This window comes from Erithacus rubecula (genome assembly GCF_903797595.1).
Source record: "Erithacus rubecula genome assembly, chromosome: 2".
In the NCBI taxonomy this organism is placed as follows: domain Eukaryota; kingdom Metazoa; phylum Chordata; class Aves; order Passeriformes; family Muscicapidae; genus Erithacus; species Erithacus rubecula.
Window position 1 is genome coordinate 69,550,763 of NC_136685.1, and position 23,963 is coordinate 69,574,725.

Here is a 23,963-nt window from a genome sequence, read left to right on the forward strand (position 1 = left end):
TATTCTTGCCTTGGAGCAACTGAGCTGCAGCCAAACGGGTGGAACCCAAAGGGATCAGAACAACACTCAGGCCAGAGCAGGGTTTCTTAAACATAAGCTTATAGCACACACCAGAAGTTTCTTTCTTGGCAGATGTAAGGTCTGAAAAATGTGTCAAGGAGAGCAGGATGTTCAGTTAGAACTTTAATTACAAACAGCTGTAATGAAGTCTGGGCTTCCTACAAGTCAAAATAAATGTTGCCACCAAGCTAAGTGGAGCCAGTGCTCCAGCTCATACATCTTGGAAATGTCAGGGTGGAGAGGACCCATGAAGTGAATTTTCTCCTCCCAGATGAACTTTGGTTTTCCTTCCATCACCATTTTCTTTTTCTCTCATCTCCATCGAGATGCCACTGCATCTTTTCATAGCAGCCAGCATTTCACAGCAACAAAAACATTTCTCCTGAGATAACTGGCACCTACTGCAAGTGGGAGATTTTCAAAGACTGCCTTCAACTCTGGTTATTTGACTTCAGAAAACAAACTCAGGAGATAAATGACCCATTGAACTTCAGAGTCACTGGCACTCAACACTTTAGGTAAGAAGAGAAACTAGGGCCTAGGTCAGGCTCAGAGGTGTAAAGCTCTGCTTGGTCACTGAAGTCAAACCATCCAAAAATCACAGAAGACTCCTTCCTTCCCTCATGCATTTTATTTCCTTTTTCATTCCCTTGTTCATTTTGGAGACAAGCATTATAGGAAAACTACAGTAAGCTATTTCAGGGCAGTTATATGTTTTTTGATTTGTTGACATCCCAGTCAAATCCTGACTTGCCAAGGGCATTTAGCCCTGTATCTTGATCCTGCACTAGGTCCAAGTTTCACAGTCATGTGCCCAGCCACCTTCTGGGTGAAAAACTTTTTTCTAATATCCAACCTAAACCACCCCTGACACAACTTCAGGCCATTCCCTCAGGTCCTGTCACTGGTCACCACATCATGGTTTTGATCTCAGAGTAATATACAGTAACACACTGATTCAAGTGAGTGATGGGCAAACTTGGACAGCAAAGCCCAGGGGTCTGTTGTAAATAATGCCTACAAAGCTGGGTTTGTATCCCAGGAACATGACTTGCAAGCTCTTTGGGGGATGCTGCTGCTGAGTGATCAGCAGGACTCTGCCTGCTGGGTTGCTGCACCAGCACCAACAACCATGACCTCAAAGGCTGTCCCAACCTCAGGAAATACCACTAAAGTCACCACTCAATCAATCAATCAATCAATCAATCAATCACTATTCTTCAGCCACAGCATCTTTTCTACTCTGCCCTAACAAGTCTTCACTCAGACCTGCAGGCTCCTTGTGCTGAAATGGTGCCAGAAGCTGTGGATTTGCCTCAGTAAAGAGAACTTTTAAAAGCTGAGAGGGAGCTTAGACAAGATTGAAACAACTTATGTGTAGGACAGATCCTAAATATAGTTGGAATACCACCCTTACTTGGCTGTGGAGTCTTTCCAAACCAAATTCTTCTTCAAATGCCTTTTTAGCTGTTGGAAATTCAGTTCAAGTATAAAGCAAATTGCTTTTCCAAATACGTTTCTGGAAGAGGTACATTGAGCATGCAGAAGAAAACCTATCCTTGTAGCTGCACATTTGATTCTCTTACACTTTGGGAACTTGTTGCATATTACAAAAAGCAAGGCAGTGAGACTACCCAGTGGCCTCTGGTAGCACCTTCCTTTTTGTGGGAGGCTTTTGAAGCCCACACATAACCCATTCTCTCCCCCATCCTGCTTGGGTGAAGTGAAAGAACAGCTGTCTTGACAGCTGGGGCTAAACCACAACATGGAGTTTTCAAATTGCTTCTGCAATAATGACCCAGGTACTGCTTTGGGTTACCTGGAGATACTGGTGGGAGAGTGTGTGTGGTAGGTTTAAGCCTTTTACAGTGAAGTACAAATAGATTTTAGTCTTTCTCAAATCTTATCCTGTCCCTAGTTGTCAGATGAAATGATAAAGCAAGGATACCTCCCCAAACAGATTCTCTTAAAGGCTTGAAAAAAACAGATGAAGTGTGTTGATTTTTTTTTCCCCCTCTGAAAAATTTGCTTTCTAAATTCTGGATCAAATCATTCTTGGCTGTCTCTCAGGCAGATTCAAGATGCCCCAAAAAACTCCAATGGCACCAAGGAAAGCAGAGTATTAAGGACAACATACAAAGCAGCACAAAAACCTTGACAGTTCTATTTAAAGTGACTTTATTAAAACATTGTTAATATAAAATGTGACCAAATACAATTTCGTTTTCGTAAGAATGTTTAATAAAAACATATTCAAGAAAGAAGGAGCATCAACTCTTGTCAAAGCACAGGAAAAACCTACCAGGATAAGTAAAAAGTTCTGCAGCATGTTCTACCAGCTGGTCCCAATGTGTATGAGGGTCGAGTTAGATGGAAGAGACAGGCAGCCCAGGTTCTTCCCTAAGAAGCTTCAAGGTATTACCAGAGATTTAAAGTAATGCTCCTTGACAGTAGGAGACTTTGTTTTCAGATCTCCCCAAATCAGAATAAGATTAGAATGTGCATCTTCATTTTGGATTTACTACTGTTCAGCAGCTGAATATTCAGAAAATTAGATTCACTGGTGACTGTAAACCCCAAGATTAACAATTGTTAGCTTTAAAAGGAAGGTGCAAGTCTATAATAATCATGCACCTAAGGAATTTGTGTTAAAGTTGTTCTAGCTGTATTAATTCTGGATGCTTGCAGCAAATGCTACCAAAGAAAAAACAGTGGTAAAGTCCAGGATGGCAACAACAAATATTTTCTAAACTGCGGAAAGAAGCAATAATATCCACGAATTACAGGAGTGTGTATATCTCAGGAAGAATGTAAAGAAGCTTTCAGAAGCCTATAAATAAGAGTATGTGATGCAATGACTTCTACTCTGTGGCAATCTTACCATTTAGCTAAGGAATCTTTTAAGAAAAAAGAATAAGTGGAGGTTTTTGACTTGGTGCTTGTTTGGGTTTTTTTGGTGGGGTGTGGGGGCAAAAAAGGTGTGGGGGGGGTATGCTTACAGCATTTTCCTCATCCAACAAGTAGATTTTAATGCTCTATCAGCATACTCTGCTTGTTCAGAGCAAGCAGCACACCAATTAGAGGCAAGGATTCTTCCAGGACATTGCAAACTTTTCCTGTAACAAGCAGAAAAAATCCTGCCGCATCCAATTCTGCACATTTAACTGCCCCTGGCACTGAACCAAATGTCAAGTGCTAATCCATGAGAAGCCTAGCACAACTATGGCTTAGGAGATGGTGACCTTCTCACAGCCTTGGCTGGGACCCATTAGAGCCCTGTGTTTTGCCTTCTACCCCAAACAAATGGTGTGGGACTATTGCTGAGGTAAAGGGAAAAGTCAAACCTTTGGCATTGGAGCAGACCAGTCACTGGCTGTGCGCAGGGGAATTAAGGCTTCAAGGTGAGGTAAACACAGTGAGAGTCAGTGTGTAAATCATGCTGCATTTTCAGAGACAACAGATCCAAACAACAGCTACTCTTGTTCTCTACATTTTAAACACCAAAGATCATTCAAAAGCAGATCTGGAGGCAACACTGCCAAGGGCCACCTTGAGATGCCTCTCTGCACCTTAGGAATAAATGTAACCCAGATGTTGAACACTAAAGAGGATGAACCCACAAGGAGGAAAAAGCACCAAAGTTGATGAGTCCTTGAGACGATAAGCTGCTTAAAAAACAAAAAAGCCTCACACTGCTGTGACCTCCCATAAACATAGTGGTTTACTGACACAATGGTAATCTACACTCCAGAAATTCTCAGTGCTGTAGTTCCAGCACTAGCATTATGAAGAGCTATGCTCTAGTAAGGAGGCAGTGAAACTGTGTTCCCTGAAGAATTTCTTCAATTCATTGGGTATTGTCTGACTCCCTTCTACCCAGCCCCAAGTCTTCAATCCAAAGACCAGAAACACCATTTACCCAGGTGATTTTTCTAACACTCTTAAGTTATTTTAGTAGATTTGAAGAATACAAACACAGTGCTCTTTTGGATCCATCATTTTGGCAATGCTTTTGCCTTCTTCAAAAGAAAAGTGTCTTCATAAGTGGTACAAAAGATACTTTCAAATTAAACTAAATCTTCAACTCAATGCAATTCTGGATGCTTGCTTTTCATACTGTTTTTTGCTAGCTATCTGAAGTATGGAATGGTTTTCTTACTTGAAACCACTGCACATGCAATATTATTTCTTACAAGCCATGCTAGCAAAGTTTCCACTGAAAAAAACAATCTGGTCCTGTAGGTTCCATTTCCAGGATACAGAGACTCTCATCTGTGTTTCTTTAACATGTGTACAGTAACTTCTCTCATCCTCTCAATACAGTAGCTACTAAAATTTTAACAGATATTAAAAAAATATCCAAATGAAACCACACTTCTATCACTGTTTTAAAAAACAAAAATGCATACGGTATTACAAAAGTTTATACAAAGGCAACATTTAAGAGTTTGAAAGTTACTTCTAGAAAAGGACACAAATGCTAGTAAATTAACATACAAGGAAAAAGGTATTCCACTCCTTCCCCAAAATTGGTTTCATCTGTATTGAAGTATCTTTTACCAGTTGTCTAGAAAATCAAAGCCAGTCTTCAAGATAACATTGCTTGTACTAGTCTGCAAGGTAAAAAAAAAAAAAAAAAAAGGAAATAAGATGCGTTAATTATGGTGCTACAAACTCAATATTTCACTATCTAAAAAATAAAGTTTAAAATGTTTGCCTGACAATATTTCAAGGTCTTCACCATACTCTAGAACACCCAAGTACCTACACCATAGAATGCCAGACATGACATGGAAAAATACTCACAATACACAAAAAAAAAGGCAATTCCAGATAAAAATAAAATTATTCTTGTAGCCTGCTGGCAAAATGTTCCTTTTTTCCTCGTGGAAAAAATTCATGAAGATCAATTTTTTAGACTACAGTGGGAATTGCAGAGAATGAAACAAACACAGAAGGCAAGCATCATTAATTCAACAGATTGTCTGTTGCAATTAGAGCCAGTTGTTTCCAGAAAAATACACAGATTAAACTTTGATGACAAGTTATTTACTAGTCTATCCAGAACATGCTCACTGCTGCATTTAAGGTGATTTAAGGTGATTTTAGTGTTTAGGAAGAGTATTCAAGAGGCACAGATGAGTCTCTGGATTCTCTTCCTAGGACATGGCTTCCCAGAACAAGGAAGATAATCCAGAAAAGTAGAAAGGAAGAAAATTCTTATCATACATGAAGTTCTTCTCTGTTCCCATTTTCACATGGGAGGGTTGTTTCTCCATGGAGAGAAAAAATCAGGCTTTTCAAACTATTTCAGTTATCTTGAAAACATTCACAAGGGAATTGAAATTGTTAATTTGTAAGAAAACAGGATAAAGCCTTTAATTAAAATTAAAGGACTACCATGTTCACAAATTGTAGCTAGACAGCTCAGGAAGCATTATCCCTCAGCTTCAGAAAATGGTAACTAAACACAGGGCTTTAAATACTGGAGTGGCTTAAGTACTGTTCTCTCCTAAGGGCTGCCACTTACTTCTCTTGCAACCAGTTACTTCACCCTGCATCTTTCTGACTTTACATCATCTTGTTTGGAATTCAAACAGTCACAGTTGGGAAAGTAGAGGAGAAGCTATGTGAAGTGCTGAAGGTGTACAGTAATGTGTCAGGCTACTGCCAGAGTGCTGCCACAGATTTCAAACAGAGCTGCACAGCTCTGCTTGAAGTACCACTCCTCTACTTCACAGCTTTCAAGCTTTTTATCTCTTTCTTTTTTTTTCCCTCGCTGTATCATATCCTGCTGTTCCCTTTCTTTTCTCACAGATCAGCATCTGCTTTTTAAAATAGCTTCAACTGGCTATTGAGCTGCTTAAGGTTATTTTTTGTTGTTGGGTTGTTTGGGTTTTTTAATTTAAAAAAACATTGAGAAGGCTATTTTTGGAAGCTCATTCTATTTCTATTTTGGACTTTAAGAGAAAACACATTTGAAAGCAGCACAGCTGCCTGGGACAAAGCACTGGGAAGTGGCTGTCAGGCTACTGCTTGGAACAGCTGAGAACTAGTTCACCATCTACCACTATGCTGTGTGCAAAGTAGTAATACCAGTAAAGTATCCTAGACCCTAGTTCACCTACTTTCCAAGTTAAAAAGCTTATTTTTTCCATTAAGTGTTTTGCTTTTTCAAATAAAACCCCCAAAACCAACAACCTCTTCTGTGTGATACAGCAACTTGCTAGGTAGCTTGCTGTCAATTAGCTACTTGGTGCCTTGTCAGCATTTCTGATGCTGGATTTAAATTGTGCTTTTATCCTATATGTTAAAAAGCAATTGAAGTTAACATGTTAAAAGACTGCTAAATAACAGGTCAAATAGACTTCTAGACATTTGAAACACAAAAAGCCACCAAGCTGAGCTAAGGCTTAGTGTTTTTTTGGAGTCCCTAATCTTCCAGAGTGACCCTGCCGGATTTGCATGTGCTCTACAGTTTTTAAATAAAAGGACAGTGGGGTTCAGCAGTACTCACCTGTCCAGGCATTTGTGGGTCTGTAAGTATAGTACCATCAGTATCTTCCTTGTTTGTCCTAGAAGAGGCCAGATCCTGTGGTGGATCAGGAAGAAAGAAGTCATCTAGAGAACTAGTAGGGAGCTGAGTAGGTCGAGGTTTCTCCCACTCCAGAGATACAGAAGGTAGGCTGGGGGCAACAGGCTTCTCTGGCTTAGTTATGCTGGGCTTCTCAGCTTTGGTCACCTCCTTTGGAGCAGACTCTTGTCTGTAAAAAGAGGGAAGGGGCTTCTCTCCTTTCTCCATGGACTTGATCTGGCTGGGGGTCAGGGACTGGAACTCAGACTTGTCTCCTTCAAACTTGGAGCGCTCTGCGTTTATCTTCCAGAAGGACAACTCCTCCTCCTTCCTGGCTGCTATCAACCCTTCAGAGCCAGGGGTCTTATTGGCCTGAGAAGATTTGGGGACTTGGACACCAGGTGCTGCTTTAACAGGCTGCCTCTGTTCGTTCTGCAGCTGGGCACCACCTTGCTCTTGTAGGGACAGAGATGCAACGCTGAACTCCATCTGGCTCTGCTCAGGGACAGAAAAACAGTATTTCAAAGCCCTTCACACAGATACAGTTTTGGCTTTCTGACCCTGGTGCACACAGATAACACCTCAGCCCATGAGACAGCTCTCAGACAGCAGATACCACAGCAAAACGAACTTAATTTCTCCATAATTGTCTATCTTTGCCATTTCATAAAAATAAAGACTTTTAAAAGTCTGAACTGCAAGCAAACATAAAAGTCCCAGATTTGCTGCAGAGCAGAGAAAGCAATTGTATTGGAGTTACTCAGAGCCATCTAAGGCAGCAGTGCACAGCATGCACTGAAACATCAGAATAGTGGCACTAAAACATTACAGCAGCTGCAGATGCATTTTTAAAGTCAGAGATGCTTTACATGAAAATTTCAAGCATAAAAAGGTTCAGAGTGTAGCTCAAAAGGCCATCTTCCATTATAGTCTTGGAAATAGTTGGCTACAGGTCCATGTACTTCCAAGACAAAGGATTAGATGTAATGAGTATGCATAGGTAAGTAATTCTATAATTCTAATGCCCCTCTGAAGAAAGAGAAATAACTCCAGCAGGACCAGTTCTTCACCTATTCCAGACCCCTGGTTTGTTTTCTTGCAGTTCAGAGGTAGCTATACCCATTTCTGAGAGGTAACACTGGACCAAGGAAGTAAGTGACCACAGTTTATGCATGAAAAAAATCTTACAAGTCACAGAAAAGTGAACAGTACTTCAAAGCGTTTGTTTTGCTTACCACCATTTCAGTAAAATGATTCTCAACTAGCTACACATTCTTCAGGCTAATGAATTTAAGCCTTACTACCCTCTGATAAAAATGCAAGCATAAGTGCCAGGAAAGAACAACACAGACTCAGGTTTGTAAAAAGGAACAAAAAATGCAAGGGGAAAAAAAAAGCCTTTACTGTTAAAGCTATGCTTTTGTCATCATGATTGGGCTTGAAAAAACTCACAGGACTTGTAGCTTTTGCTACAAATGGTTAAAAGATACTTTGGAAGTTCATTACAAATTTGTGATGTTTTTTCACCATTATATTTCATTGCCCATCCTTTCCTGAATAAAACTGGAATAGGGTCTATGGGTTTCAGTCTAAAACAAGTCCTAGTTGCATGTCATTTTCACTGAAGTGTTTGATCTTGAGTCCTACATTATTGTGCATGTTAAGTTCAAAGGGACTCAAGAACCAGCAGGACTCACATGCCTAGTAGTTAATATTCATAAACTTTTCATCAAAGAACAACTGTTAACCCAGCAACTGATTATTTATAAAACAATTTTTTTAAACAGTCAGCAGCTGACCACACATAATTTGATCCATGGGCTTAGATCTGACCTTTCTAAAGAATTAGATACATCATTTTTCCAAGGCTGTAGGCAAGAAAGCACCAAGCTTCATGTTTTTGTGAAGAATATACTGTGTTATCAAAAGATGCAGAACATAAACAAGCTGCAAGTAATTATAGCTCAGCTAGAATGAGGTGAGTGCAAGGATACACACAAGTCTTACCAAACAACTCAACATCCCACCCTGCCTGCAAAAAACTATGAGGAAAAACCTTAGTGCTCTGATTTATTTTTTTAAACAAGTCATGATGTAAAATTAAGAGCAGGACATTTATTCATAGATAAATTTTGCATAAACAGACCCTGGATGCAATGGTGTTGAGGATTATTTACAGTGACTGCCATTCCCTATATTAAAATACAGGGATTTATTTCCCTAAGCTCATTTGGCAGTACTACTGAATAGTGATTTACCACCCTGAAGTTAAGATGCTTTAAGACTTTAGAACTGATAAAATCCCAGCTTAAAAAAACCCACAACACAATACAAAATAGACCTGCAATTCCCCAGTAGCCAAGAAAAAAAACCAAAAAACAATTCTAAACATCAAAGATAGGTTAAAAAAAAGTCTATCTTAGAAGACTTCAGTTATGTAGGAATTAAAACAGTGCTACTTTTTGTCCTGCAGCAGTCTGCTGTCTTCTGAACAGCCTGTCCTGGGGCTCACACTGGGGATGACAGTAGCTAAAGGCCAGCACAGCAGCAGTCACTTTCAGTAGAATGATTCTTTCACCCCACAAGGGAGAGGGAAGAGCAGTGCCCAGGGTGCAGAGCAGCTATCACAGCCCCCAGGACATTGTTGGAAATAAAATCCAGGAAAAAAACCAATGGAAGTATGGGCCTGTTAAAACAAATTTAGAAAAAGTAAACCAACAAGATGGCTCTGCATTTCAACAGCTGCCAGCCAGACAAGCAAAGCCAGGCCTTCTGAGAAGTTCTTAGGCACTGGAGCTAAAGCCACTGGCTGTGGTGATATTTTATGCTCTTTTATTGGGTCAAAATACCAACTCGGAGAGGTGGTTTGGAAGTGGCACATGGCTCCCAGCACAGAGAAGAGTGTGGCACTGCAGCAGCACTTCAGGCAGCTGTACCTTTCCAGCCTGCTCTGGGATGCATATTCTGGAGAGGATGTCCTCTCTGCCCTTCTGTGCAGAGACCACGGGGTGCACCCATCTCAGAAGACAGGACCACCTGACATTTGGGACTGCACATCTGTCTCATGGTACGCTCTGGAGATCAAACAGTTCATAGCCTGACACGGAGCAATCCAAAAGAAAATACTTCTTCAGGAGTTTTCGTTCTCCCACAAGGAAGGCAAAGAAGACAAGACTACCCCGACAGGTTCTGAAAGCACTGTGCCTCAGCATGATGTAAATACAGCTCCGAGAGGTCACACAGAGAATTCTGCTCCCAGCATTTCATTCCAGAAGCCAAGAACTTCTGGGGACCAGTCACAAGACATTCTGTTTTCCCTGAAATATATATAATGCTTCTGTTTGACTTCTGAGGTTATTTAACACTTCTAAACCCCTAAGAAATGTAGCTGACGAAAGAAAATGATTAATAGGCAATATCTTTTCAGTCAAAAAATTGGCAACAAAACACCCTCCCCCACAAGGAAGAAACAAACCAAACAACAGAGCAGCAGCCTAAGTAGGAAGATAATTTCACAGAGATGGAAAAGGCCCATGTGTGAAATACCCTATGCTGACATCTAAGTAATGAGCAGTACTGTACACTCTAATGAGTCACTAGACTCTACAAATGTGATTTTAATTAGAGTTCTGCTCTCAATTTCTTACATCAGATTGTAAATTGGCAATTGGTGGCGTCAGCAGGAGAAGGAAGGAAACGATATTTAAAAGACAGCAACCTCCCCCCAAAAATATCCTTTTCCTTTAGGTTTGCCAGCCATGAGGATATCTTGATGGACATCTCTCCTGGCCCCAACCAAACTTAGGGTAGCAGCTCACCTGTAAGTTTTGCCTTCCCCAGGCTGGGGCAGAGCTGCTGTGAGCTGCACCTGCCCATGCCCCACTCAGAAACAGAACTGCACTTGGGGCACTCACCAGCTGCCACCCTGGGGAGGCAAACTGAACAGTGGGGTGTGATTTCATGGTCTAAAGTGAATTGGCTTTCAGGCACAGTTTGGGATTCTAGAGAGAGGGTTTCAGTTCCCTGCCACTTTCATTGATTTTGTATTACTTTACATGAGCTGCAGTTTCTGTGTATATAATTCTCCATCTGAGGAATAAAATAAAAATATTTTCTTTTTCCTACCATCTGTCCAAATGGTATTTCTGGGAATTGTTCAGCCCAGAAAGTCTCAAGAGTTTACAGACAGACTAGCACAGTCCCAGCTGTAATTTCTAGAAATTATTGGAATTCAAATAAAAGCTAATAACAGCAGTAGTATTTTCAAGATATTGCATGAGCGAGTCTTTCTCAACACATTAAGAGAGAAGGGGGACAGAGTGCATGTGAAAACATGCACTAAGAAGTATTTTGAGGTAAAGCAAACCTAGAAGTCTGTGTTCTTTTCAGTCTCGTCCCTCTGGTCCCAAACCACTGCAAGAGTTTAAATAAAGAATGTCCTGTCTTGATCCTTTTTCCGTATCAGAAATATAAATAATACTATATATCGCAGGTTTTAGGAGGTTGCATGTCCATCTTTCCTTAAAATGACCACATGAAGGTATTTAGAAATTCTGTTTACTGGATTAAAAAATTTAGACCAAACTTCAGTCTCAAGGCAGCAATAATCTACTGAACTGTAAGAGTGGCTGTATATACTCATGGGAAACAATGTATGCAGAAAGAGAGGCATCAGACACTGAGAATGTCATGATTCAATAATACTGCACGAAATCAGGTCTTGGTTCACAAGCACACATTAAAAACAAAATAACCACAAAGAACCCAGGAACTTTTAAAGCATCTTATTCACTCATCAGGAATGTGTAGAATTTTACTAAGCAGTCACGCAAATACAGCCAAAGCAAATTGTTTTGCTTGGCAGGCTGAAAAATTCTAATTGTTGAGACACAGACGACAGAAACACTGTCAAAAGCAACTTGTTTTAAGCACAGCCTGATAAATGCAGAGGTAAGAAAGCCAACTTTAAAAGATTTAGAAGATGATTGCTTTGCTGAATTGACAAAACTAAAATAAATACAGGGCCCAAAGCAGCTGCAGTTTTCGCTTTGTTTCCTGTGTACATCATGGGTGTTTTCAGGATCTTTTCAGAGTAAGAAAGAAATCCTTAGGTCAGCAGAGGCAAATTGCAAGGGCAAAAAATAGAGCAAAGCACTCAAAACCAATCTAAGTAATTTTAGTCCATACAGAAAGACAATGCCAAAGTTACACAGTATGGACCTTTGGAGGAAATTCCATTCTATACTCTGCTGATAGGAACCCAATCCAGTCTGCCACTGTTACTGGCCAGCTTGAGCAAGCTTGTACTGACAGTGCCTGGTTTATGCTCAAAACCAACAAAGACTGATGCAGGTACAACTGAATCCTTACACTTGGCCATACAGAATAAAATAAACCTTGAACACAGCTTCTATTACCATGAGGTGGGTTTCATGGGGTTTTTTTACTTTAGAGCTAATAGTCAACAGAAGTTTTATAGGACTGTGTTTTAAACATAGATCAAAAAGGGAAAGCTAATCTCAAAAGCTCAAGGATGACTCTCCTTCCAAGGAAGCACTGCCATTTATGCTGGCTTGGTAAAAATAATCACACCAAATTATAGCTTGTAACAAACAATTACAATATCATGCTGCTAAGGAAGGAAGGAAAAAAATTCTCTTCTGTCACTGTTCTCCTATTTAAAACAAAACACCCACTAAGGTTTGTATAAAGGAGGATACTGAAGACTGTCTCAATTTTAGATAAAGGAAACAGTTGGTAAAGCACGTTTATTACAAGTGGAACATAGTTGTTTTCTTTCTAAATCATTGCTGGGATTAGATCACTTCTGTAGCAATATAATTAGGGAATTGAGACATGGAGGCAGCAACCAGATTATTGAAGGGATCTAAGCTTGTCACTTCCTCCTTTTGCTTTTTGTTTGTTTGTTTGTTTATTTTAAACACACCTCAGAGGCTTCCCTTCCAACAAATACCTGAGAGTCTGTTGAAAATAGAAGAGAGACAGCAACTATTCTACCTGTATCAAGAAAAATAAATGTTTAGATATGCATGTGTCAATTTAAAGCATTTGGAATAAAACCTATTTTTCAGTAATAGCATGAATTAGAAGTAAATTGCAATTTATTCCCATGCTTCTCAGTGCATTCTGTGTATTAACTGAAGTGGCAAACTGAAATATTTTCTGCCCATTACTAATTAATTTAACCCCCCCAAGCTAAAACCACAAAACTCATAAAGTTCTGAGTTCAAGAAGAGCTGCAGAGAACTTTTACTTCCAAGTTCAGGCATGATTCTTGTTTTCCATTTATATCTTGAGGTCTGTGCTGAATTTCACTGAATTTTTACTTCAAACAAACCAAGAAACCTCAAAGACTAAACTCAGCCAAAATGTGATCTTTCATCTCACGTAAACCTGAAGCCATAAATAGAATGCCCTGGATTCATAAACCTGGCCAGAGTTCCAGTTAAAAAAAATAACCCACATTTCAAGACATGGTTTGTCCATGAGGGCTCCACCCATGAACCAAATCACTCCCTCCAATTCAATCTTTAGCTTTAAAATCAGCCCATTTGCAGTGCCAAGAGAACTCACTGCTTCCCAAGTTTTCCTTCTGAGGAGTGTTATCATTATCTACTAAAAATATTATTTTAAATGCTGTCTAACAGCTAACTGGGCAATTTACATTGTATTTCTACTTTGTTTGCCTTGTTTGAGAGTTTAAAAATAAAAAGATGAGATAAGAAATACTCATCTAAGAATAGTGGAGATATTAATGTGAATATTTGCTGTGATATGAACAACTGCAGCCATATCTCAAATTTGTCTTTAAAATGAGAATACAAAAAGTTTACTTGTGACACAAGTGAAGTCATCAAGCCCTTCAACAATGTTCTGCACAAAATGACAGCAATAAAGTACACTGTCCTCTGGGTAAGTTTGACTGCCATGGAAGTAGGGAATCCATGGCACTAGCTACAGTAAGAAAAATTTGTGCATACCTTATCAACTAGAATCTCCACTGGCATCACTGGTACAGCTGAGAGCCTTCAACCTGGGAGAACACATGCCCCATCCTCTTCTCTACACTTCTCACTACCCTCTCAGTGCCCCTCAGGTTAGTTACAGAAAACAGACATTTTGCTGCTTTATTTTTCTGTGTCTCAGTGTTTAAAAAAAAAAAAAAAAAGCCCATTGGTTTTACTGATTAACATCTCTACTTTCTTCTGCTCTGCAAAGCCATGTTCCCTCCCTTGGGTAAGCCAGAGCATACTCATGCACATTTGGGCAATAATATGCTAAGAACTCAAACCAAACAAAAAGCTCTGCATTAAAGGGAGATCAGGGAGAAGAGTATTGTGGAAAGAACAACCCATGCTGGGTAGAGCTCAGGGAATGGAAAGAGCCTGACAACTCCTTAAATAACAGTGAGAACAGGTCTGGCCCACAGGACATGGAACAATGCATTACAACACACCAACCTCCTTGAACAGCTCATTCAGGTTTCCTCACACAGGACCACTTGAGCAAGGCTACTTTTTCCTCAGCTGGTACCTCATTAAAAACTGCCTTCCAGTAACACCTCATAAAAGTACTGGTAAGGGAAGATCAAAGAGCAAGCACAAAGCAAGAGCTCCACTTTTGAAAAGGAAGATTCAGCAGTGAAGGATGTGGTTGAAAGATTGATAAGATATGAGGTATTGGGTAAAAAGGTCATGCAACTTTTCAGCCTACAGCTGTGGCACAGTTTTATTTCTGGTCAGCAAGGAAGGAAAGGGGAAGGAGGGAAACACAGCTTGATCAGCCATGACAATTACTTCTAAAAGAACCTTTTCCCCTCCTCACTTCTCTTCAGTGACCACATATCATTCTGTGTTCCTCAATTCCATACAGTAAAGGATGAAAACTAGTGCATTTATCCACTTGGTGCCTCATTTTGAGACACCAGGAGGACAGCAGAAATACCCTTCATCAGCAACCACAGGCTGGGTTAAAAAACACTTCAGTAGACATACAAGCATTAAAAAGAAAAGAGGACTACCAATTAAAGAGAAAATCCATCCAAGCAGCAGATGTATCTCACCATGGATCATTAGCCAGTGCATTACATGATGCAGTATCTCTAGCAAGCTCAAGTGTTCAGAACTTACAAAATCTTATCAAGACAAAGCTTAAAAACACAATTACAGCTGCCACATTCCCAAACCTGAGGTTTTGTGTTTGGACCAATAAGTGAGAGAGAGACAACACTGTTGTCTCCAACACTTTATTTATTTCACCTTACTGTCAATCAGGTTGACACTTTTATGGCATTTTTTCCTTTCTTGGCAGTTTCACTCAAGTATATCCACATTAAAAACCTCTTCAGTATTATATTAAAAGCCAGTGGCTGCTTCTTCTAAGGGTCCTGAAAGACATGGGGGCTTGCCTGAGTGACCAGGCTTCCACTGCAGGAAATCCTCCACTGGTTCCTGAACCATCACATCTTTTAAGGGAGTTTTAAGGCAAGTGAAGACTGGCATTGGCTTCTCTTAAACCACAGCACTGCAGGCTGCCAGGAACCAGGAGTCACACAAGTTATGGGTTAATCAGCTTCTGCAAAGCACAGATGGGGTGCAGCTACAGGCAGTGACCTTGAGCAGGGAGGGCTGAGTCTCAGGTCAACTGGATTAATTTAGTATTCACTGGCATTTCCAAATAATTACTCTGCATTAGGCTAAGATTATATTCATAAGGTCGTACATGATTATCTACATAGTTCAAGGGCAAAAAAAAAAAAAAGGAAGGAACAGAGAACAGGGCAGTAGCAGCTTTCTCTGGCAGATAAGGGAAGAAAACACAAAGCCTGAAATGTGTGATCATGTTGACATGCCTGCCATACCCAGTTGAGAAAGACAATGAGCTGTGGTTTTTCTCCCAGAATTTCTCCAAGAAGAACTAAACTTGATTTCCCACTACACACATGGCACAACTCTGTTTCCTTACACTGCAGGTTCAGGAACATGGAGAACTCTGGCTCTGTGTCAGCCATATGAGAATCCCATCAAAAATAATGCTTTAACAAAATACCAGAGATAAAGTGAGGTGTAAAAGAAACCCCAAACCAACCCACCACAGAAAAATATGTTATTTTTTTAAGGAGTCTTTTGCAGAGGAAACAATATAATGCTTCTAGCATGGCCCTGGGTCAACAAATTTCACTACATTCATCCTAAGACAGCATTCTAGTTCATAATAAAAAGATGAAGCACTAGACAGGCTTTCAGAATGAATCCAGTGAAATTATGAGATACCTGCATATTTCTCACACCATTTTCTAGCTACCTTACTCCTGACTTCAAAAGTGAAATGCAGCTTTGTTTATACAATATCTGAGACAAGGGTCTTACTAAACATGGAAAGTTGATTAAAAAGTTTGCAACAAACAATCAGATAATTTGTAATGAATTGGTTTTACATCTGCACTCAAAGCCAGAACATTAGTTCATGAAGCACATTCTGTGTGTCTCCTGATGTAAATCAAATCATACCAGTCCTGTTTGATTTGTAGTATTGGTCACTTTTATGGTCACAGGTGACATCAATCTATCAAGTATCAAAACAAAGACAATAAATGGAGAAGGAACAGTATAAAATGACAAACCAACATAAAAAAAAAAATAGCAACAAAAAAAAAAAAAAAAAGCACTATTTATTTACCTTCGTTTCCCAGGAGAACGGAGCTGAGTGTTCATCTTGCCAAGTTATATCCTGAAATAAAATTCAAGAATGACTAAAAATCAGAAGAGCAGCTACATCTTCTCAGAAGCATCACATACATGACATTAACACTGCTGGAACTGCAACAATCACTGCTACAGAACTGCCTAAAAAGTGAAAGCATTACTTAAAGATGGCACTGATCACATTTTAAGACTGACTGAAAGCAAGTCCTCTGAGGGGTAGGTTATCAATGCTACACCAATTTAATCTACAAAACCATTTCTCCACAAGTAGCTTTAAAATGTATTATATTTCCAGTTTCCTACTAGGCATTTCTTTGGTAGCCAGCCCCATTTCCTTCCTTTGACAGACCAAAGAGCACATGCAGGCAGTCATGGGGCAGTGAAACAGCTGTGTGGGCCAAGCCACAGCTGGATCCAGCCCCAACAGGACACATCATTGTGCCACACCAGTGACAGCCACTCCAAAATAAATATTCACTGGTGGTGAATGAGCCACACAGCATCCATGGCACAAAATCTGAAATCCATTTCTGAAAATAATCCCAAACTGAGAAATTTAAACAATCTCTTCATACATGGCATGCCCTCCAGAAATACAAAAAGAAATGATGGGAAATAATTGGGGAAATGATTATTGTTCCTATTTGTTGAAGAATTACAACAACATGATTGCATTTCTATTCCTAGTTGTGGCTGAGACTCGTTGGTACATTGGATGGTCCCACAGGTAGAAGTGCAGAGCTGCACCCTCCACACTGAGCAGGTCACTGCTTGTGGACACTGCAGCTCACCTGGGAAGGAACAGGAGTGGGAACATTGTGTGGAAAGGGAAAGCCCAAGAGTAACCATGCAGGATTTTCACACTCCTGCTGTTCAGAGAGTAACAGAACTCAACCATGTTTTAACACAACACAGGAACCCCACATTTCACTGTGGCTGCTTTTTTCCTCTTATTTCTGGTCTCTGCCTTTCTAGGAATATATTTCTCAGACATCTGATAACATTCTCCTGATCTGCCCTCTCTTATTTCACTGTAGGCAGATTTTTATGGCCAAGAGCTATGAGATCATGATTAGAAGTGTCTAAAACTATCTCCTAAACAAAAAAACATGTCATACTCCAACTATTACTCATCTATGAAATACAGGGTTTGGGGCAGCAAGGTATTCGTGGTATACATGAGGGTGATCCCATGCTCTTAAAAAGAGCTAGCCTGGAGCTCATCTAAGAGGCCTGAGCTCTTCTCAATCAGATATTGAGGCCAAAAGGAAATCTGGCACAGGAAATTTTTGCCAAGAGCACAAATGTAATACAAGTTCCCTCAATCCAGGAAATAGATTCTCAGATGTTTTAACATTTAAAGGAAAAAAGGGAACAAAAGTCTGCTTTTTAGTATCTATCAGCATTTGCACTGTGGTGTGCTGCTGTCTGCAGAAGGGAAGAGATATGGGAGAAGCTAACCATTGGATTGAGTCTCACACACAAGGCAGGACTATGACACTTCTGTCTGCATGGGGTCTGGATAAATCAGGGCACATCTGGAGATCTAAGGTGCTGTGACTGCTCCAGATGTGTAGGCATAGCTGCCAGAGGGTTTTATCCAAAGAGTTTAAAGGAAGCTCTGTCTTCTTGCCATTTACAGGACAAGCAAACCAGCTGGGCATCAGTTTGAAACGTGGCATAGAGCCAAATTCATCCTTGTCCTGGATCCAAGACATCCAGTTCTTTTGCTGTATTTGAGGTAAGAGAAGACAGCACCAGGAGGGACACCTCTTTACCCAATCTCACACCCTCAGCTCAGCAATGACCCCGCTGCTGTGAGCGAGCCCTGATGACAAAATGCCAACCACAGAGGGATAAAATAGCAGCATGGGGAAGGCAGAGTGAAGGTATGAAGCTGTCATGAAGCAGGTTACATCATTCCCTGCAGGACACAGCAAGTCAGCCTCCCACTTCCTAGAAGCTGATGTCTTCTCAACCCTCACTGCCCTTGTTGGCACCACAACTTGTGACCTCAACCCCCAGCACAGGCAAGCAAAAGGTTCCTGGAATGAATAAATTTTGGTAACAGCTGTCAAAAGTTCTGGTCAGAGACAGAATCTAAGAGTTTCATAGATTATATAAGATGGAAATAGTAGACACTTGTTAGGCAGCAGTTTCCTAAAAGAAAAGGATCATGCTTTTTTGTTTACTTAAAATGATGGCTCCTTGTATTTTGGGCTGCACAGTCCAGCACTCCTCAGCCAGTAACTCTGAGGAGCTCTGTCCACATCCAAAACATCTTCCGTGGGATACAGCAAAGAACAAAATAGGATAAGACATGGTTGGAGGACACAAACCTTCAAGCAATTGATATCTGTGGTTATTTGAAGTGTACTTGGGACTAGGATGAAGGACACAGTTGACAAGTCCTGCCTGTTTTCAGGGAAGGGAAGGAAGTTTGTGGCCTCCACCTCATGTGTCCCCTCTCAGAGAACATGCAGAGGACCAAGGGAGAAGATAAGACACTGTTGAACTGTGTTTGCTGTCTAAACTCCCTGATTCATATATATCAACAACAAAATGTGAGAAGTAACTTTGGGTTTTTTGTAGAATAAACAAGTTCTTATATACGCTTGAAGAATCTGGGAACAAAAGAATCAACTATTTCAACAATAACAAAAGTGAATTATGACTGGAAATTCTGGAGAAAAAGGCTTCAAGCCTATTTATCATCAACACAGATTAGAAAAAATCCATATCTGATCAGCTTTTGTTTTCAGCACACAACAATGCCTTCTTGAAGAAAGAAGGCAAATAAATAAACTTTTGTTCACCAGGGTTAAAAAAAGAACCTATTTGTAAGAAATGGGGCCTCAGCAACATATTTCAAAGCTAAAAAGATGAGTGAGAAAGAGGCAAAAATCTGATCATACACTTGAATTCAACAACCAGCTGCAAAATATATAAAAAGGAATTACAAATTACATTTGCTACATGTAGGCAACTTGCTGCGAAACAACATCTGAATTTTAAAATGGAAGACACTGGTAGAAGCATGCCTGTGTATCTGACATGAGCATTGTTCAGCACAGCTGACAGTAGCTGGGCAAGACACAAACCCACCAATAAATGCTTCTCAGAAGTGTTATTAGAACAGGACTTGCAGGTTGTTGAGGTTTTACTGCACTCAAAAGCTGCCTTTGATTTCTGGGTGTTTAAAAAGCACAAATCTCTAACAGGTCCACCTTAAAAGTTTTTGATATGTTGATTATTTGTTGCTTTAAAGCAATTTTAAGTAGGGAGGTAAAGGGGTTGATCCTTTACTTGGTGCCAAAGTTCTTAAGGCTAAGCAAAACAAATAGCACCTCTGCCTGAAGGAAGGTAAGTCAAGCTTCCCTCTAAAACACAAATAATAAAGCCAACCAAACTCTCTTACCTGTCTTTCCTCCACAGAAATTTACCATTTCCTAAAGCATATGGCATTTTTTCCAATCAAAAGTTTAGTTATTTCATGTCCAACTCTTTTACTGTTCAAATACTGAATATCCATTCAAAGAAAAAAAAAAGGAACTAAAAACCAAAGGAAAAATCAGACCTTGACTCCATGTGTATGTCACATGCTTATGGATAAAAAGGGATGGTATTAAGAGAACAGTGAGAACCTGCTGGAAACTGAGTACCTAAACTATCTTTCATTGAACCAGAGAATACCCAGTGGCATCAACTGACACAAAATCAGCTGCATTATTAAATGTTGGCCACCACAATGGGCAAAGGGTGGTAGCCTCTCACATACTGCTGCTTTTCCACCTATTCCCCTCGTGGTTTATGGCATATTAAAAAAAAAATCCATCTGTATTACATTCATGCTCAATCTCAGCTTGTACTTCCACATTTCTCTCTGCTCAGTTAACCTTCATTTCTACTGCTATGGGCATTAGATTGAAGAAATTATAAATGGAGAAAAGCCAGCAATTGGAGGTTTGTTGGGAAGAGAAAGCCCTATTGCAGCATCCAAAAACCCTTGGTCAGGAGTCCTGGGTTGTCTAGACACAGAAAATTATGGTGAAGCAACAACCAGTGTCTTGTGCTGGGCTCAGTGATAGTGAGTCAATCTTCAACCAACAGGACAGAACTTATTTTATTGAGGTGTGAAATGAGCCTGTTAACCTAATTCTCTTTTGAAACTGTGTTCACAGAGTGTGCAGGGCTTCTGCTACCAGCTCCATGACTGGTGATGCTGCAATGAGGATCAGATGGAAGAGAAGGAGCAGTGATTCCAGGCATTTGCTAAGAGTCACACATGGTGCTGCAGTGCTCTAGCACTATAAAATGACTGGATCATGGCTACAGGATGCCACGGTCCTGTTACTGCATGTCTATTTTCTGTAACACCCTTCCCACACAGCCAACATACTCAAAGGTGTTTTGAAAACATCAGAGATGGTTATAGTTTGAGAACTTACAGTCCTGGGCTGTGAGTTCAGGAGATAAATTTGGTGTTAGAAGAGATATGCAGGAAATGGTGGGGGTGAAAGAGAGGGAAGCATCTGTCCAGAGATACAAGACCACTGCATATATCCTCTGGGCTGCCCTATCATAATGGTCATATGCATAAAAATGGGACTGAACTAGTGAGAGACCTGGACCAGCAAATCAGTATCTTCAGTATCCATCCTTGGTTTGCTTTCTTACCTCCAAGGAACACGAGGTGAAAGAGATCAAATTCCCATGCTTAAGCAAGCCCGGGAAGATCACTACAGATTTCAACATCAGTTAACAGGGAAGATGAGCTGTGGCTGGAAACATGAAACTTCTGGAGCAGGTATATCAGACCAAAACACTCTCATTGAAAGCGCTGCAACATCCACAAGTGATCTTGAGGCGTGTGGGCTGCTCTCTGCTTCCTTGCCTTAGGACAGCAGATGGCAACAGCCAGGGGAGCAGCCAGGATGAGCCTGATGGTCATGGGCGAGGGCTGGGTGAGCACGGTGCGTGCAGCGGCTGAGTGGCACAGAGGCAGCAGGGGCACAGCTCCCTGAGCCCTGTGACAGGACACAGGGACAACAGAGCTCCACAGCCACGCGCTCACAGCTGAACCGAGCTGGCAAGGGACCGGCAGCAGTGGCTCTGCTGCAGCAGGACAAGGAGGAACGATTTGTCAGCCAGGGCAAATGTCCAGCCATCAGGTCGGATGCCAGCAAGGGAGCCAGGGGAGAGGAAGCTATCAGATGAAGAGCCAGGAAAGGCTCCAAGGCTCAGTAGCACAGTTGGAAGAACTGAAATGGAAATGGCGAATGCCAAAATCAGTGGAATCGCTTTTCTTCAGAGAAACAATTTATATTAACTTGCTCTTAGAAGTCAAAGAGGAAGTCAGTTGAGGCAGATGCTTCCAAAATTAAACACTTTGTATCAAGTATTTGGACGAGCCATGCCTTCTTTGGTTAATGGCTACAGAAATGGTAACATTATGCATATTGTAACTGTATTTGAGGAGGAGAAGAGGGGCAAAGAAAACAATTTGCCCAGCTTCAGATGGACTCTCTAGATGCTTTAGGAGATTATTTTTTCCATACTGTGCAGCACAGCAGCTTACAACATGCTTGCTTTCCTTCCAGATCCACATAATTCAAAGCAGAAAGCACAGCAGAGTTCTCCAAGGCTGGGAAAACTGAACATATTTATTTTCCATACTCTTTAAATTCTTTCACAACCAATTTAAGTTTCTTTTCAAAAGTTGTTAACACAACCAAATTTGTCCTGTGTCCTTCTACACCTCTTTTTGGCCATTACTATCAAGTATTTATCCAGAATGTGGTGTTTCACTAACTAGACAAAATTGAGCTACATCCTATGCTCTAGCTTTAGATACAATGTGTGTGCAGCAGGGCATCACACCTTCCTGACAGGGGAAACACAGGCAGCAGTGTCCTGCACAAAGCTGGTCAGGAACCAGTGATGACCAGTACCAGTGTGCCCCACACACTTCTTAGAAATGGATATTGGAGAGGAGCATCAAAGTAGCACTGCTGTCTTTAAATCGGATTGATGATTACAAATGCAGAAGCAGCTTATTTTGTTTTTCTGGTAGAAGCCACATAACTTAATTAAGAATAGGTTACTTAAAGCTGTTATATGGACATGGTGAAAGAAACCAGCTCTGTAATCATACGAGAATAAAATAATAGCATAAAAATGTAAAAGAATATAAAACAAAGGGAATCAATACACTGAATAAGAGACACAGTGTCTGAAGAATACTGTCAGGTCTCTTCAAGCATTGTTAGATCTTTCTCTTCAAGGGCTCACACTTGGTAACACCACTCACTGCTCCAGACCGGGTACTCTTTTACTGTGGATTTCCAGAAGGGCTGCCACGCTTCACCACTGGATAGATGGCTCTCAGAAGGTTCGAAATCCCTACTTTTTGCCATCTATCTTTCCACACCCTTGTTTTTCCTGGCATGTGACATGGAACAGGCTGCATTTTTTTTAAGGTGTCAAACATGCCAAGAACCGGAATGTTTTCAGTGTTGTATTTTTAACCGTGTCTAAAACTAGAAACGAAAAGGAAGAGATTTAATTCAGTGTAAACATTCCCTACAGCCCATTTCAGCAGGGGACCATGTCCAGCGCCAGTCACGGGGGGAACCGAGACCGCCCTCTTCTCCAAGTCCTCTTTCTGCAAAATCCACTTGGGCGCCTTCCCTGCTTTACGGGGTGCCCCGGTGCCTCTCGCGCGGTGACCATCCCGCGCTGCCGCACAGGCGGGCAGCGGGGAGAGGAACGGAGCTCATCACCGGGGCAACTCGCCCCGCCGCCGCCGCGGAACGCCCGCCGCCCCGGGCAGCGCAGCGCCGGCGGCACCGCACCCGGGGGAGGTGGCTGTGCCGGGGGTAGGGAGCGCCCCTTCCCCTGCCCCTTCCCCTGCCCCGGCGCTCCCGGTACCTCGTCTCCGAAGCGCACCACCTTCTGCCCGGTGTTGAGGCGCAGGCTGGGGTAGGAGGCGGGCGGCGCGGGCGGGCGGGCGGTGCCGCGGTGCGCGGCGTAGCGGGCCTGGACGTGCGGCTCCACCAGGCACTTGTCGATGATCTCGTCCTGCTGGCGGGGCGGCAGCCGCTCCCACTCGGGCCCGTAGCGCTCGCGGATCCGCTCCTTCTCCGCCATGATCTTGCGCGCCATGGGGCTCAGCGAGGAGAAGTAGCTGAACCGCTTGCGCTCCCGTTCGTCCAGCGGCCGGTTCCCGTTCATCACCGCCGTGCGGGAGGCGGCGATCGCCGCCGCCATGGAGGCCATGGCCACCCCGCCGCCGCCAGCCCCGCACTCGCACGGCGGGATTGGGGATGGGAACGGGAAGAGAACCGCCTCCTCCGCTCCGCTCCCCTCCCGCGGACCCGCCTCCCTCGCTCCCTATAAAGCCGGGCGGCCGCCGCCCCGCGCTGCCCGCCCCCTGCCCGCCTCCCCCCCGCGGCCTTGCCGCCGCCGCCCCGGGCCGGCCGGAGCCAGGGAAGCGGGCACGCCGCCTCCCGGGCTCGCTCCGGTCTCGGTACCGCCGACAGCGTGCGGCCGAGCGGGCCCGAGTGCTCCTGCCCGCAACCTTCCCCTTCTCCCCCAGCAGGGAA

The 23,963-nt window shown here is 42.0% G+C and overlaps 1 protein-coding gene across 1 annotated transcript; it reads right to left on the reverse strand.

Moving 5' to 3' along the window:
• Positions 1 to 2,221: 2,221 nt before the first annotated feature.
• Positions 2,222 to 23,727, reverse strand: LOC306814592 (uncharacterized protein C1orf198 homolog). Its single transcript, XM_079330782.1, has 4 exons — positions 23,290 to 23,727; positions 16,334 to 16,384; positions 6,578 to 7,129; positions 2,222 to 4,673 (listed from the first exon to the last, which is right to left on the reverse strand). The coding sequence occupies exons 1-4, from the start codon at positions 23,635 to 23,637 to the stop codon at positions 4,617 to 4,619; spliced, it is 1,008 nt and encodes a 335-aa protein (XP_079186908.1). The 5' UTR covers positions 23,638 to 23,727; the 3' UTR covers positions 2,222 to 4,616.
• Between the last annotated feature and the right edge of the window lie 236 nt (positions 23,728 to 23,963).

Coding starts and splice junctions, on each gene's coding strand:
- LOC306814592 (XM_079330782.1), bottom strand. CDS start 23,637: ATGGCCTCCATGGCGGCGGCGATCGCCGCCTCCCGCACGGCGGTGATG. Junction 16,385..23,289: donor TGGTGCGCTTCGGAGACGAG/GTACCGGGAGCG, acceptor ATTTTATTTCAG/GATATAACTTGGCAAGATGA. Junction 4,674..6,577: donor ACCCACAAATGCCTGGACAG/GTGAGTACTGCT, acceptor TTTACCTTGCAG/ACTAGTACAAGCAATGTTAT.